The 17,373-nt window shown below is 44.3% G+C and overlaps 1 protein-coding gene across 15 annotated transcripts in view; it reads left to right on the forward strand.

Moving 5' to 3' along the window:
* The window catches only part of LOC117764102 (membrane-associated guanylate kinase, WW and PDZ domain-containing protein 1-like), a 93,495-nt gene that overhangs the window by 57,099 nt on the left and 19,023 nt on the right, over window positions 1–17,373 (forward strand). For 4 of the 15 annotated variants that reach the window (XM_034589603.1, XM_034589590.1, XM_034589604.1 and 1 more), the window contains 10 exons: window positions 143–410; window positions 710–757; window positions 1,018–1,100; window positions 1,700–1,738; window positions 4,144–4,201; window positions 4,337–4,467; window positions 5,900–6,019; window positions 6,481–6,666; window positions 6,906–7,517; window positions 15,475–15,509. In XM_034589603.1, the coding sequence (XP_034445494.1) occupies window positions 143–410; window positions 710–757; window positions 1,018–1,100; window positions 1,700–1,738; window positions 4,144–4,201; window positions 4,337–4,467; window positions 5,900–6,019; window positions 6,481–6,666; window positions 6,906–7,517; window positions 15,475–15,509 (1,580 nt within the window). The remainder of the gene's footprint in view (window positions 1–142; window positions 411–709; window positions 758–1,017; window positions 1,101–1,699; window positions 1,739–4,143; window positions 4,202–4,336; window positions 4,468–5,899; window positions 6,020–6,480; window positions 6,667–6,905; window positions 7,518–15,474; window positions 15,510–17,373) is intronic. The other 11 variants (XM_034589605.1, XM_034589596.1, XM_034589592.1 and 8 more) reach the window with 10 other exon arrangements.

The raw sequence follows: 17,373 nt of genomic DNA on the forward strand, positions 1-17,373 counted from the left end.
GAATAGGGGGAAGGGGAAGTGCTGTGAGTCTGCTGTTGTTAAAGTTGCATGTCTGCTCTTTTCATTCTTTTCTTGCATGAACAAGACATAAACTGTGTTTTTCTGTTGTTGTTTCTCCGTGTCGTGTTGTTGTGTTACCCAGGATCCTTAGTGCGTAGTCTCTTCCCCTCTCCTTTGTTGTGCACAGGTAACCCTAACGATCAGGACGAGAGCCGCGGCGGCATCCTCCGGCCGTACCCCGCACGTGACAATGCTCCATCCTGTGGTTTGAACAATGCGGCCACCTCCACCGCAGACAGCGGGCAGCAGACCCTCGCAGAGCCGCAGGTCTCTCCAGAAGAACCGCTGGGGCCGCTGCCTGAGAACTGGGAGATGGCCTACACCGAGAACGGAGAGCTTTACTTCATAGAGTATGTATCGACAACCTGCAATATTCAACACACAAACTCCTAGCACTGCCCGTGTAAGCATTTCTCACCACAGCTCATACCATAGTTGGTGTTTTCTGTATTTTACCTGCACTATTATCCCTTTTGTTCGTCCAGTGGCTTGTCTTCCCCCCCATGATTTGGTTTTTAGGCCTCCCCAAGCCAACCTGCCCAACCCCCTGGGTCGCACTGCTTTCCTGTTAATCCCTGCATGTCCCGATCTCTAAAGGAGATCACATCCTGATCACCTGACTACCTCCACCTCTCTGTCCTCTCTGCAGCACGGCAAAGACACACCAACCGGACATGGCTGTGTATTTTCAGAGCTTGTATGTTCATTTCTGCTATCACTGAATTACAGTATGTTCTTGTGTAACAATAGATGTTTATTGCTGATATCCTGCCTGTGTCGCTCTGTTATCCTAATTTTCCTCTCTGCAGCAGATGCCCTCTGTCCTCTGTAAACTTGCTGACGCAGTTTACTTTCTAATTCTTATTTATGCATACGTGGTTCACTGCATTGCTTTTATACGTCTGGTTGGCGGCCCCCGTGTTGAATTGTTCTGTTGTGTTGTTTGTTTTGTCTCAGCCACAACACAAAGACGACGTCGTGGCTGGATCCTCGGTGTAGAGACAAAGCCTCCAGGCCTCTGGAAGAGTGTGATGACGATGGTAAGCTGCTACTCGTCATTTACACAATAAAAGTGTACATTCACACGTCTGTGTAGTGGTTCAGGAATCAGCAGGTGGTGTTTGAGGTGTCAGACACGCTCTTCATGTGTATTAAGTGGTGACACATTTACTATTTCCCCAACAGTGAATTTAAAAGAGGTTATATCACAGTTTGGGTTTGGTTTTTATTGTGTGATTTATTGATTTGCTGCGTGTCCTACTTTTGCCTTCAAAACCCTTAAAACCACCGTCGGAAAAACGACTCCACTCTCAAATAATTCAGGCATGCTTGAGAATTTACAAATGACAGTTCACAACTTCTGATTTCTGAGCACAAATTGAAAAATTGCACCATCAAGTGGTGAATTTTTAGGCAGCACACTGCACCTCTCTTCGTAGCTCAAAGTGTTGTTTTTTAGATGTTTCGTCTTGATATCAGTTCTGAAACTAAGGGGTTTCTGTTTCCCTCCCTTTTCTCTGCCCTGTCACTTCATCCTTTATTTGCTCTAAATTCCTCCATCCCCCGAACCACCTCTCTCCTCTGCTATCCATCCCCTTTCCACTCTTCATTCTGTTTCATCTTTGCTTTCACCTTGGAGAAGAAGGGATACATACGGAGGACCTGGAGGGTGATTTAGGTAAGATTCTTTTAAATGTGCCTCAAACAAGGAGGATTCTTCAGTGATTTCTTAGTTAACAGCTTCAGTAAGAGTTCTTTTGATCGTGCTGTTCGATTCCGTCAGTGGGCTGCGGTAGAAAGATGTTTGATTTCGTTAGGAGGAAGGAGAGACGGGCAGCGCAGTGGTTAGCACTTCTGCCTCACTGCAACAGCACAGGGTTCCCAGGTCAGCCAGGGCCTTCTGTGCGTGGAGTTTGCATGTTCTCCCCATGTTTGCTTGGTCTTCTCTGGGTACTCCACCCTTCTCCCACAGACCAAAGACATGCGGGCCGGGATTAAGTTAGTTTTAAAGACTTTAAAGTGACCGTAGGTGTTGCTGATTGGTTGTTTGTCTCTCTACAGTATGTTGGCCCTGTGGTGGGCTGGCAAAGTGTCCAGGGTGTGTCCTGCCTCTCGCCCAGTGTCAGCTGGGATGGGCTCCAACTTCGAGCCTCAAAGGTATAGGCAGGATAGATAATGGAAAGATGGAAGGAATGATGCAAGCAGTTTTTGTATTGTGTGATGTACTAGTTCACATTCTGGATGCCACAAGCGGTGACATGATCAATGTTTATGACATCTGCAGAAAGCAGTGATGCATATTGACAGTTGTTGGTATGCTTCCATAGCAACAACTTCTGAAGAAGATCACAGTAGAACTATGCATGTTTCGTAAAAACAAAAGAAGAAAGATTTTAGGCTCGCACTGAAAACTCTTCAAACTTCAAAACATGAAAGATTTGAATTGGATTTAATGGTTTGTGTCTGGAGATGGTAATGAAAACCATCTGAGGGAAAACTGACCAACATAAATTATGTCTTTGTCGTGTCATAAGTGATTATAATGTCTTTTGGCAGTGGGCTTCATCACGTCTTACTCTGCTCACCAAATGTCTCCCTCTAGAATTTCAGCTCGTGCTGGAGCCTCGCAGCATTAATGGCTCACATGTATTACTGTGGGATATTCTGTATGTGGTCTGGTTGTATGTTGTTGATCAAAGCGCTGCCTTAAACTCTAACATCCATACCAAAGGTTGAGCCTTTGGGGATTTGGGGATAATTTCATTTCCTTTTGATGTAACAAAAACAATATCCGACTCAATGGTCATAGCGTGACTAGCGGGAGTTACTGTCTACAATTCACAAAAAACACATCTGGAACATTTTATGCTGAGGACTTAGGCTGATAGATAACTTGGATGTTGCTTCACAGACTGGCAAATGGCTCTGCTGTAGATTTTTCGTCCCATATGCAGGTAGAACAAACAACCCCCGTAATGGAATGAGCGCTCAGACTTGAACAAGGTCTTGGATGTCTGGCTGTGAGCCGTTATTATTGCTGGCTGCTCAGATGCAGACACTCTGATTATTGATTGTGAAATCCAGTCTTGCGTGATAGTGTTTACTGGACTTGGGAGGTGCCCACAGTAACACGAGAATGTAATGTCTTTGTCCGAAATCAAATAGTCGGGTGGGGATCGGAGATGCCAATGTCTAAATGGGAATGTGTCAGTTTAATAGGCCTAATTTGTCCATCAATTCCCAGTTGTTAGAGTGTGTGTGCGTGTGTGTGTGTGTGTGAATAACATTATAGTAATATTTAGGAAAAGAATTACAATGTGCAGACAAATCCAGATGTTAACACTTCAGTTTTTAAGTTCCCACACCAGGCGTGTGTTGTCTGTTATCTGTGACTTATTGACTAGATTTGTAAATGTGTGCATTTGGGTTAAACAGAAGTAAAAACAGATTTGGGCTTGAAATATTTTTTAGTGCTGTAATATGCAGACGTTTTAAAGGAAGCCTTTACCAGTCTGGCAAATCCTAAAACCAAAACAGCTAAAACTACAACGGCACTTAGTAGAGCACATACGCCCACCAAGGCCCAACAGTCCCTTAAATTGAATCATAGAAATCAGTTCTCTAAAGGTATCAGATTAAAAAAGAAAATCCAGTCTATGAATTATTCCCTGGCACATTAGTGATAATACCAAAAGAAAAATGTTAAAGAAGGTGATAAAAAATTCTGGGAAGAGGCTCCTTTATTCTAATCCATGCCAAGATTTTATGGGATGTTTCTTCGCCCATCTCACATCCTTTCTCCAAATCTTATGGAAATCTGTTCAGAAAATTCTGCTGATTGATAGAACTCAAAACAGCAATATGCAAACAACAGTAAAAATCATTAATGTGAAACCTCTATCGCTACAATAAAGTCCATTAGATAAGAGAAAATGTGACATTATACCATTTATCTTACTGGGTGTACTCTAAGTATAGAACTACAACTATATTTGCTGTACTGATAGTTCTGTGGAGTCAAGCTAACCACACTAACCCACTGAACTCTGCCAATAAACCAATGAACTACCTTCTTTATTTCAGAGCTGCCCCCAGGATGGGAGAGAATAGACGACCCAGTGTACGGAGTGTATTATGTAGAGTAAGTGTCTCCAACTTAAAGAGCGTCTCACAAATCTTCCGTCTGTCTTTAGACAACATTTGCTCGTTTTTACTGCAAAGACTAAACATTTATTTTCCCCTATCACCTTGTTTTCCTTCCCTCTGTCTGTCTCAGTCACATAAACAGGAAGACACAGTATGAGAACCCAGTAGTGGAGGCGCGGCGTCGGAAAATCCTTGAGCAGCAGCAGCCGCAGCAGCCGCAGCCGCAGCCGCAGCCTCCAGAAGGTGAGCGGTATATTCGAGGTTCGTTTCCTGCCCTGGCACGGCACCATTTCTTTCTTTCTTCATGTCTGTGAGTGTCATGTCCTTCTAGTTCGTCCAGTGCTCTCCAGGGATTGGGCCCGGCTGTTGTTTTTCTCTTTGTTGACTTCAACACTGTTAGAGTCAAATTTGAATTCTAATGCAAACTATTTTTCGAACAAGATAGAGCTGGCCCAAGCCCTGGTGTCGTCTTTGGTGTTTAGATTTTTTTTACATGATTTAAAACCATAAATGCTATTTATCATTCTGTATGTGATCATTTAATTTGCTTTAACATGAAAATATACGAGATTTCTACTGAGATATCCAGATGTTTTGCACCTCTGAGGCTTGGATAGTTGCAGGGAATGAGTGAGAGATATAAGGAATATAAGGAGTGCGTAAGGTGAAAGGAACAGTTGCATGCTGGTCCTCTGGAGAACAGCTGAGTTATTGTAGATTTGCCAGGCGTTGTTGTGACCGTATTGATCAGCAGTTGGAGCTGCAGCATCGGCTGTGACACACAGCTGATGGAGGCAACTACAGTAAGTTACTTTAAAACATTTGACGTTTGACTGAAGTCTCATAGGATATCTCTAATCTCCACTGTGGATGAATTAATATATCTACTCAGATATCACTGAAGAAGACCTGGCTCTTGTACTTCCAGAACTCGTCTGGCAATAATCACTTATTAGTGATTTTTAGGCGTAAAAGAAATCTCGTAATGAATGTTAGTAGATAAATGGGTACAAAACAGGAACTGTTAATTTCTGAGTCAGTATACTTTCCATTAATGTCCCCTGAATCCCTAAACGTAAAGACATACAGTCTAGAGAAACCAGGCTCCAGATGTAGCCATGGCAACATTATCAAAAATATTTTGAAAAGATTCGGGTCACGTTGGTTGGGCTACTTTTTATGCTGCACATACCTGTAATCAGGGAAAACATCAGGCTTTTATCGGGCTCTGCTAATTTTCTCTCAGGCTCGGATAGAAAATTGCAGACAGAGCTGCACTCTAGTTTACATCGCCTGCATGGGAAGTGTAGTTCCAAAGCTTAAAAAATCCCAAATTCAAGCAGACAAACAATATAAAAAGTGCCAAAATCCATTTATATGAACCTTTTGCATGTTGTTTTATCAATAGTACAAACCCTGTGTGCAATTTCTGCAGTACACGCACAATAGTATAAGTACAATACTAGTACAATACTAGTACAATACAAGTACCGCACATTCAACAAAAACACGATGAGAAACTGATGTAAATGACTGAGCGAGTATTAACAATGTTTGCTCCAAGCTCTGTGTATGTACACGTGTTGCTGTTAAGTGTCTATGTGTGTGCATTTGTGTGGCATGTAATTACAAGTTTGTGTTGAGTGTGTGTGGATTAATGTGTAAATGTGTGTGTGTGTGTGTGTGTGTACAGAGTGGATTGAGGAACACTCAGCAGCGGTTCCTTTGGCAAACTACGCTCCAAACCACCTGGAGACCTACAGGGACCCACAGGTCCCACCAACTCTACCTCCCGGCCCTTCAGGATCCAAACGTAAATGTTTACACTTATAAATAGATTATGTCTATATACACAAACACACCTCACCACATCTGCCTGATTTATCTATCATGTGCTTCCAACGGTGGCTCCACATATGTCAGATGAATAATGTTTATGTTTACTACATCTACTTTGGATAGAAATACTCATGGTATATTTTCTTGTATATTTACAGTTTTTTATGTTAACGTGTGAATAGGACACCGATGTTTTTAAGAATAACTATATGAGAAAGTAAGTGCATGCAGATGAAGTGTGTTGTTGGACACATGTCAAACTGTTCAAGCTGCCTTTGCCTCCATAAACACTTCTAATAACTAATCAATCAACGGTTTGACAGCCAGTGTAAGTGATGCTGTGACCAACATTTGAGGAATGAGTTTTCACATTATTCAGACACTTTGAATGTCTTGTATATAAGACAGAAACAAGCACAATATTAATTTCTGCAGGAGGGAAACCTTTCTTCACAAGAAACCCAGCTGAGCTGAAAGGAATCTTCATCAACACGAAGCTGAAGAAGAGTCGCCGCGGCTTCGGCTTCACTGTGGTCGGAGGTGACGAGCCAGACGAGTTTCTACAGATCAAAAGTTTGGTGCTGGACGGGCCTGCTGCTGTGGATGGCAAGATGGAGACAGGTGCGGTACATAACCACCGTCCACAGGGGGCACTGTTTTCATATCAACAACATACACTGTGGTGTTCTGAGGACACATTACATCCATTTTCTATGAAACTTCACCAGTGCACATCGGTGACGACAAATAACACCAACAGTGTAACATAACTTTTACCGAATAGACAAAGATAAAACTACTTTTAATAGAGATGAACTATAAATCACTGCAGTACTAACGGATCACTTTCCCTGGTGCAGGTGATGTGATTGTCAGTGTGAATGACACCATCGTGCTGGGCTACACCCACGCTCAGGTGGTGAAGATCTTCCAATCCATCCCTATCGGCTCCATGGTGGACCTGGCCTTATGCCGTGGCTACCCGCTGCCCTTTGACCCCGATGACCCCAACACCAGCCTGGTGACCTCAGTGGCAATCTTGGACAAGGAGCCTATCATCGTCAACGGACAGGAGGCGTTTGACTCGCCTTCCAACCTGGTTGGACCCGATAACTGCATGAGGGAGTTGCGGTCGCACAGCCCCTCGGCTGATGCAGCGTCTAACGGTTCACACGGTTACTCTAGCGATGTGGTCAACCTGGCATCGTCCATAGCCACCCAGCCAGAGCTGATCACCATCCATATGGAAAAGGGAGACAAAGGATTTGGCTTCACCATTGCAGACAGTCTGACGGGCGGAGGGCAGAGGGTCAAGCAGATAGTGGACTATCCGCGCTGCCGTGGCCTTAAGGAGGCGGACATTCTGATGGAGGTCAACAAGAGGAATGTCCAAAATATGAGCCACAACCAGGTGGTGGACCTGCTGAGCAAATGTCCCAGAGGGAGCGAGGTCACCATGCTGGTGCAAAGAGGTACGTGTCGCATCAGATATGTACAAGGGATTAAGTGCACAAAAGAATGTAGAGACAACAGCTCAGCTGTAACAGCTGGCACAGGTAGAGTGACAGAATGTGAGAGCAGCAGAGAAAAGTGAGGCAAAGGGTGGGAAGCAGGTTGAAACTACTCTGACTGGATGGGATGAAACGAGGAGAGGTACAGGAACGATGATCTGCGTTCGTTAGTCTGCCAGAGGGTGTGTGTGGGAGGGAGTGGGAGGCTGCGTAAAGAGGCCAGAAGGATGAATGAGAGAGGAAGGGAGGAGGAGCACATTAGGTCAGGGACTTGTATACGTTCTGAATGCAGATGCTGCTCAATTAGATCCCAGAGACGCTGTCAGTATGTATGTTTGCTATTGTCCTTTGTAGCCTGTATGATAATTTAGGTATCGGGAAGGTTGTGGCTGTTCATTATCTCTGCAAGATGTGTTTTATTTTTCTTTGGAATAAATAAGTGAGAGGACATTAGAGCCTGTGAATATGAAAACAGAAAGAGTAGAGTGTTCTGGTTTTGTTCAGAATACTGAGTATTCAGTTGGCTTATATTCTGATGTGCTATTGTAGCCACACATTATTAAACGCTGCTATTTATTGCCTGGATTCTCATCCCTCTCACTTCTACACGGTTCATGCTCCTACATCGTTGGCCTGGAGTGACCCAGAGATAAATGTTTTTCTCAGTTTTGAAATGTCAAAACAGACAAATTGTTTTTTTTCCTGAGTGCAGAGTGTCCGTGTCGACGCTGAATGACATTCTACGTTTCTCATTTGTGCTCGGTCCTTCTCGTTGTTAAACTGCTGGCCACGCTGGCTGACCCACAGCTCTGTTAGTGGCAGGTTGGAATATGCAACCCCACATCAATTATGCCCTCTAATGAGTTGACCTTGTGCACTGCTGCTGGAGTAACGCTGCTGTATTGTGTTAAATGTCAGCATCATTATGGTGCCTCTGTGTAAGAGTGTGTGTGTGTGTGTGTGTGTGTGTGTGATGAGATGAAGAGTGGTATATCTGCTACCAGAGCCTGGAGGTAGAGGAAGATTACAAAGAAAGCAAGAGCAGGGCAGAGAAGAAATAAAGGAGAGGATGAGAGGAGAGGAGACTACAGGAAGTCACGGGGGCAGACACAGCGACGGACTGCAGCGTTTACTTTGATACCAGTCATTAAGGAGTGGTCATGTGATGAGGGACAGAAACTACACACACACTCACACACAGGCAGCCAGCGGGTTAATATTCATTTCAACAAAGGTCCCATGACTGACTTGAGTCTGAACAAGCATTCGACATCAGCTATCGTTGGCGGCAGAGGTTTGACACCCACCTCAGACATGTAGGATAAGATCTTATATAAGTTCTCAGTTTCTATGTTTGTTAAGCACTTTGTAAACTTGTTTTTGAAAAGTGCTACATAAATACAGTTTTTTTCTATTATAAGAAATTTGCCTTGGATAAATAAATGACAACAAAAACTACAAATATAACCACACAACAAATACATATACACACACACTTGTTGCATCACACATTATGAATAAGGGGCTGCTGTGCAATCGATATTGTCACTTTCTGTGACATTTGCTTCTCGGTCCAATCAGGGAAACTGAGGCTACTTAGAGATCTAACTTTGATTAATAGTTTGACAGATTGAGGAACAAATGACGTCTGTTCAGTCTGTTCTGTCTGTTCTGTCTGTTCTGTCTGTTCAGTCTGTTCAGTGGAGCCTGTGGGACTCTTCTGCTTGATGAAGCTGATATTCTTCAAATAAGACACGAGAGGGGTCGGAGGTAGAATAACCTGCCAGTGACAAGATTCTTTTAAAATACGCAGCTTGACAACTTGACCCACCATCTTTAATCAGATATTTAAAGTCTACCCAGTCGAGCTTTAAGCTGAACGGAGAGACGCACTCTGATTCCACACTTTATGTGTCGCTGGTCTATGAATGAAGATTACAGCTGTACCCAAGTAAGAATTTTGTCAGTGGAATCAGATGAGTTTTTTTTTGTTTTGGATTGTACGTCAGACAAAACAAGTTAATTTAAAAAAACCTCAACTAGGCCTCTGGCAAACTGTGATGCGGCTTTTCTGACATTTGATTTCGAATGCACAGTGATTAGCACTGTTACCTCACAGAAAGAAGGTTGCCGGTTCGAATCCCACTCCAGCCGGGGTCTCTCTGTGTGGAGTTTGCATTAGATGGATGGATGGATGGATGAATCCTTAACATCATCATCATTGGCTACAGCTGTACTTGATAATAAAAGTTTTAGAATCTTTAGAATTTGTGCTTTGCTTTGCTGCTTTCTGTCTCAGAATGATGCAGTGACCTTTGCAGTGATCGCTAGCAGCTATTGGGCACAGTCATTCACAAACAACGATTATAGGAGCAAAGAGGAAAGGCAGATAAGGAGAGTGTGGAGGATGAGAAATAGGAGCACCGGGGATCATGTTTTGAGAAAGTGGCGGATTAGAGAAAAAGAGTGTGAGATTTGCTCAACAGCACAGGAAGTTCAGCGAGGGGAGCATGTGAGAGGATTGGTTTAGATGAGTATCGTAGGATGAGAGGAGGAGGAGGAGGAACAAGGTGGACTTCTGCAGGATGAGAAGATGCTTTAATCTGCTCATCTGTGACTCATCAATCTGCGCCGACTGACTCAAAGTCAGCACAGTCACTTATTATGAGAGAGCACAAAGACCAAGGTTAAACAAACAGCATCACCATCATTTACTGCAGTCATTTTTTACTTTTAAGTTTTCTGTGTGACTGTGTGAAGTTAACTGAGTTGTGTCACAGAAGTTGAATTCATGCCAAATGATCTGTGTTAAGATTACAGATACAACGCTCTGCCACAAACTTATAACCAGTGAGCAGTTTTAATACTGTGTGTAATTCCTGTTGTTTTAGTGATGAAGTGATTCAGATTGCTGTGTTATCTTGACAAAGTGAGAAAAACATTTGCAAAACTACGCCCGTTCCATTATCTCTTAAGCCCCTTTTCCACTTGTCAAAAAGCTCACTAACACCCACTAACATCTGGCTTTTGTCTGCAATGGGAATGGATACGTTTCAGTCCCGGGTCAAATGACTCCGCAGGAGACGCAGGTTTTATCGGCTCCGGTCCTGATTGGCACCGATGGAAACATGATATTCGGTGCATTTGTAACATCAAACATGGCAAACCAGGAGGGAAAGACAGAAAGGCAAACTCCTCTGGGAAAGGAGTCAATCGCCTTTTTTAGCTGGTTCACGTGCGTTTAAGTAACCGCACGTTACACCTGCTAATTTTGATGTAAAAAAGGCATCGATTTTACTGAATAGCACAGGTCATTTTCAGAAGTCACAGAGGTCGCCTCACAACAAGAAGGTTCCTATTTCTCTCTGTGTGGAGTTTACATGTTCTCCCGGGTACTCTGGCTTCCTCCCACAGTGCAAAGACATTCCGATTGGGGTTTGTTTCTACACGTTGGCCCTGTGATGCACTGGGGACAGGGTCCAATGTCAGCTGTCCTCTGTTGCGGGACTCCCACAACCCAGATAAGCAGTATAGATAATGGATGGATGGAGTTTTTAGAGGTCTGTGGTGCATTTTGCAGTTACCTTAATGCTCTCTGCAATAGCCAAAGAATCTCAAAGCAACACACCCACATTTGTGGCTCTTTGATTGCCTAACAAATGAGCTCTCTAGTTTCAATTGTGTGGTCATTTAAAAGCTAAAAGTGGGGGGAATAGCAACGTGTAATTTGTGCAACAGAAATAAAGGAGATGTAGAGTAGGTCGTTGTGGTAATGAAAGAAGTAGCTGCTAGAGAACTGTGAAGTGACAAAGAAAAGGGTTTCGGTTTGCAGAGCACCTGCACTCTAAGGTATTTGCATGTGTGAATATGCATGTGTTAAAAAATAGCGTATTACCTCATCTCTCTAGTCTAAGAAATGTTATTTTCCAATAAAATTTTAAAGATAACATCTGGTGTTCTCAAACACAGTATCCGCTCCTGTAAAGGAGGCCAGGCCAGCAATGACTCCTCCATCTTGTCTCCCCATCGTTGTTGCCATGACAATCGTGCACAGCGTTCCTGTCCCCTGAGAGAAAGAGGAGAGAAAATGAAAAGACAGAGGGGAGGGAAATAAAATATAGAGGAAATGAAGGTGGAGGAATGAAATGTGATGGCAACAGACACGCCATGGAAGAGCGAGAGAATATCACTGAGAGGAAGAGGAGATGAAGAGAGAGAGAGAGAGAACAGCCAGATAATAGGACGATCTTGTAAGTAGAGCAAGGGCAAATATTTACAGGTTTGGCTCGACAAAGTGGAGCATTACTCATGTTGCACACCCTCTGACAATATATAGAAAACCTGGAGGAAGGACCATTCAGTCCCCGTGTGTGGGCTCTTCACAGACCCACCAAGGCCACAGTTTTAACGGCGTACAGGAACACAGGGCCATTCACTGAGCTGCAACACTCAGATTGAAAAGCTACCGTTTTTTTCAGTGTTTCTGCTGCAGGATGAAAGGCTCTGTTCCGGCCTGGCATTGACATCAGTCTCAGGTGATCCGATCTCAAGCGGTCAGCTTCAAGTACAGGTGTGAACGCCAACGGCACATTTAAAGAGCCAACCGCTCCGAGCTCGTTGGAGGTGGTCTCTGCCGCACGTGGCCACGTTCTGTCCGCTGTGTGAATGCAAATGTGCCAGATTGCTGGACCGCCTACTCAGCTGACGTCCTCTGACCTGCCGTAGTTTAATAATGAAGACATTTTACAAATCTTAGTGTTTCCCCTGCAGGCGTAGATTTATTTCTGGCGGCCCGACACAAATAAATCAACAACCACTAAATCGATTTATATCTTTTTTTACAATTTCAAATGGGTAAAATCATATTTCATTGAGGAGCTGCTTGAAGCCCATTGATTCACTCGGCCCCTGCTTGTCCTGCTCTTGCTCTCTTTCTCTCTCTCTCTCTCATTCACACACACACACACACACACACACACACGCAAACACACACACACACACACACACACAGTGACGTAGCTATGTAGCCACGTGTTAGGTTGCTTATAGAGCAGGAAAGTGACACATGTTGAGACGATTGTAATTCCAGGTGTGAACTGACGTAGTTGTTCAGTCCAACAAATTTTCCACTTGTGATCGGATCACCCCAACCATCGAGCAGAAACAGTGATGGGCATGTGCTCATATTTTTCATTACGTCCACCAAGGAGGTTCTGTCCATTTGTTTTTTAGTGGGTTTGCTTGTTTGTGTCTAAGCAAAATTACACAAAAACTAACAGATGGATTTCCATAAGATCAAGAACCCATAAATATTGGTGCACATCTGGATCCAGGGGCAGATGCAGGAATTGTGTTCTGTATTTTTTTTTTAGCATTGCGAGCCTTTCTTGACATTTTCACCTTTTTCCCAGGTTAAAAATTCATAGATCTTCTCACATTTAGCAAACTGATATCTCTGTGCTTTCAATTTGATGCAGCTCGATAAGTGGCAGCGTTTTCTTCACTTCCTATTTGTTTACTTCCTCTCTCATTTTAATGATAATGGCTTCAGCTGTAGTTGTTTTGGTGGAAGTTTGCCTCAATAATAACAAAATCAGGCCTTTTAAACCAGTATTGCATTCTCAGTGTTCAGTTCAGTCTTAAAATGGAGTAGTTCTGTTGTATAATGCTGTATAATGTAAATGCCGTGTGTGTAGAACTCCCCTCCTGTGTATAAATGAAAGCTCGCCTCCTTGCACACCTGCCTCTGTTGATATTACACATGTATAGCATGCATATGTACTGTATATCATTTATAGATGCTCCTGCAGAGTTGCGTGTGTGCAGGAACGTGCGATTCCCATATTTCTTCCGCCGAGCTTCGGCCACTCATGAATGTTACATCCTGCCAGATTCGATTAACGCTGAGTTGTACCTATACATCAAGCTAAGCAGATTTAAAGACTGCATCATGAATTTAGATTTGTGTCCCCACCATGCAGCATGTAAATCAGCTATACTAGCTGACACAATCTCGAGTGGATTAATGCAGAGTCGGGGTCAAACTACACCAATTTCCTGAAACGTAATTCCCCTTCAGTTCTGCGCTCCCCAATTTATTAACCATATGGCCATAGTTTAATTCAATTTCTGTCCGTTTAATGGGAATTACGTTGACCTCGTTGCCAGTTTGAAGATATTTCAGAGGTTGTTTCAAAGTGAGAGGTCGCTATTGGCGTTCCTCACTGTGTAATTTAGGGCTCCAGGGCCACATGACCTGCTGTTGTAATGGGAAACAGCTATTATTGACATCTCACCTTATGATGTGTGTCCTTCCTGGGTTCACACACACACAAACACACACACACAAATAAAAACATTCATCAGCACGTGTGCAGCTGAGACATTCCACACGCTCCAGTAGCTGACACCCCGTAATCTGAGGGAGAGAGAGCGAGCGACGGAGGGGGGGGGCAGAGAGGATAAATTATGAATTGTATAGAGAGAGGGGCTGTGCTGCAACAGAGAATTTTAACATTTAATGATTTTTTTGCCAATGCAGCAGAAAGAGCCCTAAGATGGATGCGTGCATGTTGTTGTATGTGTTAATGTCGCTGGAACCTTCCATTAATACTCCCAGTAGGGTTTTCCCTGTGCATGCTGGGTAGGAAATAATGTTTCCTTCAGTCCCCAAAGCAGAAAAGAAGAAGAATGAGGCTGCAATGGATCAGAGGTTGGGAATTAATGTAACTGTAGTTTACCGCCGCTGCCACTGCCGCTGCTGCTCCTCACTCCACATATTTAACAAAGTCGACTGCTGCCACTCTATACAGAACTACTTGATTGCCTTGGCAACAGCGAGACTTTGTCCTAATCCTGCCTTCGTGCATTCATTTGTATATTTTTTGTCTCAACATATGCTGCGTGTCGTAAGCAGCAGGAAAAGGAGCTCCAGGAAGGGAAAGGGAATTTTCTTGGAAAGCGGTGCATCCTCTCGGTGTGTGCGGTAAATAACCAGCTCGAGTTTGAGTAGGTCGGTGTAGAAATCTTTGAGGACAGCGAAACCAACACAATGAGTGGATTTGTGACCGATGTGGAGAAACAGGCGGTTGAGTTGGGAAACGTGGATTATTCCCCACACTGGTGTGAATCCTCTCCCCTGACGACTGCCTCCAAGTATTAATATTTCATTAGCACAAATGAGATTGATCTTCCTGGTGACTCTCTTCAGTGTGTTAACTGGTATAAAAAGAGAGAGGGAGATGGAGACAGATAGAAGGAGAACAAGTGATGGCGTGTGGAAGAAGAAGAGGAGGGGGAGGGAACGAGGGAAAAAGAGAGAGAAGATCTCGGTGTAAGCCTTGAGCAAAGCAGAGGAGTGGAGAGGAGAGGAAACAGCTCTGTAGTTACTCAGAGTGTGTGTGCATAGTCAGGCACAAGCTCAGGCGTTCTTTTGATATGAAGCTCAAGCAGCCGAGCTCCCTGTCAGTTAGTAGTAGTTGAGATTCAGCCTTGTTGGAAACATCTGGCGAGCGGACTGAGGGGAGGAGTGGGGGGGGGGGACCTGTGGCTTGGACCAGCAGTCGGGGGGCTGCTGCAGCATCATTCAGCCCGTCTAATGCAGATAGATCAGTCGCCGCTCCTCTAATAGCGCGGGTGAGAGTGGCGAGTGGAGCCGGATAGAGCACAGGGGGAGGAGATCACTTAGATTAGCGAGCAGCCGAGTGCAGCGTGTTGCTCAGAGAGAGAAGGCAACAGAGAGGAGGAAGAGGAGGAGGAGGAGGAGAGAGAGAGACAGCAGGGCCAGTTGCTTTCTGCTCTGTAGCAGGAAACTGAGGGTCCATCCTCTTCGTCCTGGAGAGTTTTTGATCAGAGGGGACCAGGCAGGAGCACCGCAGGTCATTAATGCTCTCTCTGTCTCTCTGCCGATGTTTTGCAGGAGTGGTGCCAGCCAAGAGGAGTCCAAAGCTGGTGGTGAGTACTATGAGCCTCATCTCTTTAATGTGTGTCTTTCAGTGTGTGTGTGTGTGTGTGTTCATGCATGTTAAACGAGCGCTATTTAAAGAACAAAAGAGAGAGATATGATATCTAACTCTTGCTCTACTGCTCTGCAGCCATGAGCTTCAGAAACCGTTTCCACTTTGTTCTGCTGCCACGATTCCTCGTTTACTTCTTTTCACTGTCTGTCACTTTAACTTTCACCACATGCTTCTCTCTTTCATTATTCCCCTTTTCTTTTCCTGCCTCTGTGTTTGAAATCTCTTTGTGTCGTATCCATTCTCTCTCTTTCTCTCTCCCTCCCTCCGCTCCTGCCATGCTGCCATCCTGTGACTGATTAAGCATAGCCGAGGCAGAGCAGTGTAACAGTGGCCAGCTGTTGGAGAAAGGGATGAGGATGAGAGAGGGGAGGTCCAGTGTGGAGCCGCTTGTCTTACAGCTGTGAATCACTACGGTAGCCCACAGATACAGAGAACACACAGAGGCTAAGAGACAGGGAGAAGGGGCGCGATGATGACAGAGGGGGCTGCAAGCGAAGAAGAAGGAGAATGCTGGAGGAGATATCGCAACAGATTGCAATGTGACTCGTAGTTGTGACGGATAAGAGGGGACGGGGAGAGAGGGGAGGAACAAACAGCTCTGTGAGCCGTGCAGGGGTCTCTCTCAGGGGGCAAGGCAGGAGTTTAAAGAGCAACTGCCTCCACATTTTTACAGCTCATCTCAACCTGATAAAAAATCAATGCAGTTTCAGAGGGGAATCAGGTGCAGCTTTAAATGACTGTCACCCCGTTTCACCCCCGGAGAGCCGGCGAGTTATAGTGAGAAAGCAGAAGGACGTTCCCTTCTGGACAGAGTCGCCCAAGGTCAGTGATGGGTTCAATTCCCAACACTTGAGTGGGAAGAAAAAAACTCCTGTGTCTCTCAATCAGCATTAAAATCCCTCCCCTCAGATGGCTGGATATTAGGATTAGGATTAGTTTGAAACGATTTCAGTCAGAGCTGTGGGTGTCACCTATTCAGGTCACATGGCACGGGGGGATGGAGGAGGGGTGGGCGCTGTAAGGGGGTCGGGAGGGAACCAATAGAGGCCTTGCCTGACTGTCACTTTGGATTAGTTTTCCACTGAGGAAAAGCCACTTTTCCCCCCTCTGTGTTATGTCAGTGAAATGTCACGCTGCATGCGACTTCGTGTCAACCCAGAACAACCATTTTGCCTCCAGTTCAGAATCTGAATAGATGCTCACAGTAAACTCCCACATACAAGAGAGACTGTGCTGTCTCAACCCATTAAGTGCGGCTCCAGTGATCAGATGTTATCTTCATTAAGAAGTGTTGCTGGAATATTTGACCCTTCATCTCGTTCACTGAGAAAGTGCAAGATGGTGCCAGGACTTCTCCGCCGTTTCATGCACTAGTTTATTATTCATATAAGACAGACAGAGATGGATTCAGTTGCTGTTTGCACTTTCTCACTGTCAGTAATTACATTTTGTCAGTAAGGCTCATTTTTCATGAAAGGATTTATAAAGTGCATCTGCAAATAACAACGTGATAATCAAAATCAATAAGATTACAAAGGTTACAGAAAATCGTCAAGTTCCCAGCAGCACAATAACCAGCCATTAAAAAAAAGAAAAACTCCTGGTATTAAAAGAACACAAGTGGCTTCAATATTGGGGGTGTGTTGGTAAAGTCCCCAGTCACACAATGAAATATGATTCAGGAAGTTGACCAACAAAACCAAGAAGTTTGAAAATCGTTACATCAGCAATTATTTTATCTTTTGTTGCAACAGCCACAAAGTAAAAAGCTAGAAGCAAAACTGTATCCACAGTTATAT

The sequence above is a fragment of the Hippoglossus hippoglossus genome, chromosome 7 (genome assembly GCF_009819705.1).
Source record: "Hippoglossus hippoglossus isolate fHipHip1 chromosome 7, fHipHip1.pri, whole genome shotgun sequence".
NCBI classification, from domain to species: Eukaryota; Metazoa; Chordata; class Actinopteri; order Pleuronectiformes; family Pleuronectidae; genus Hippoglossus; species Hippoglossus hippoglossus.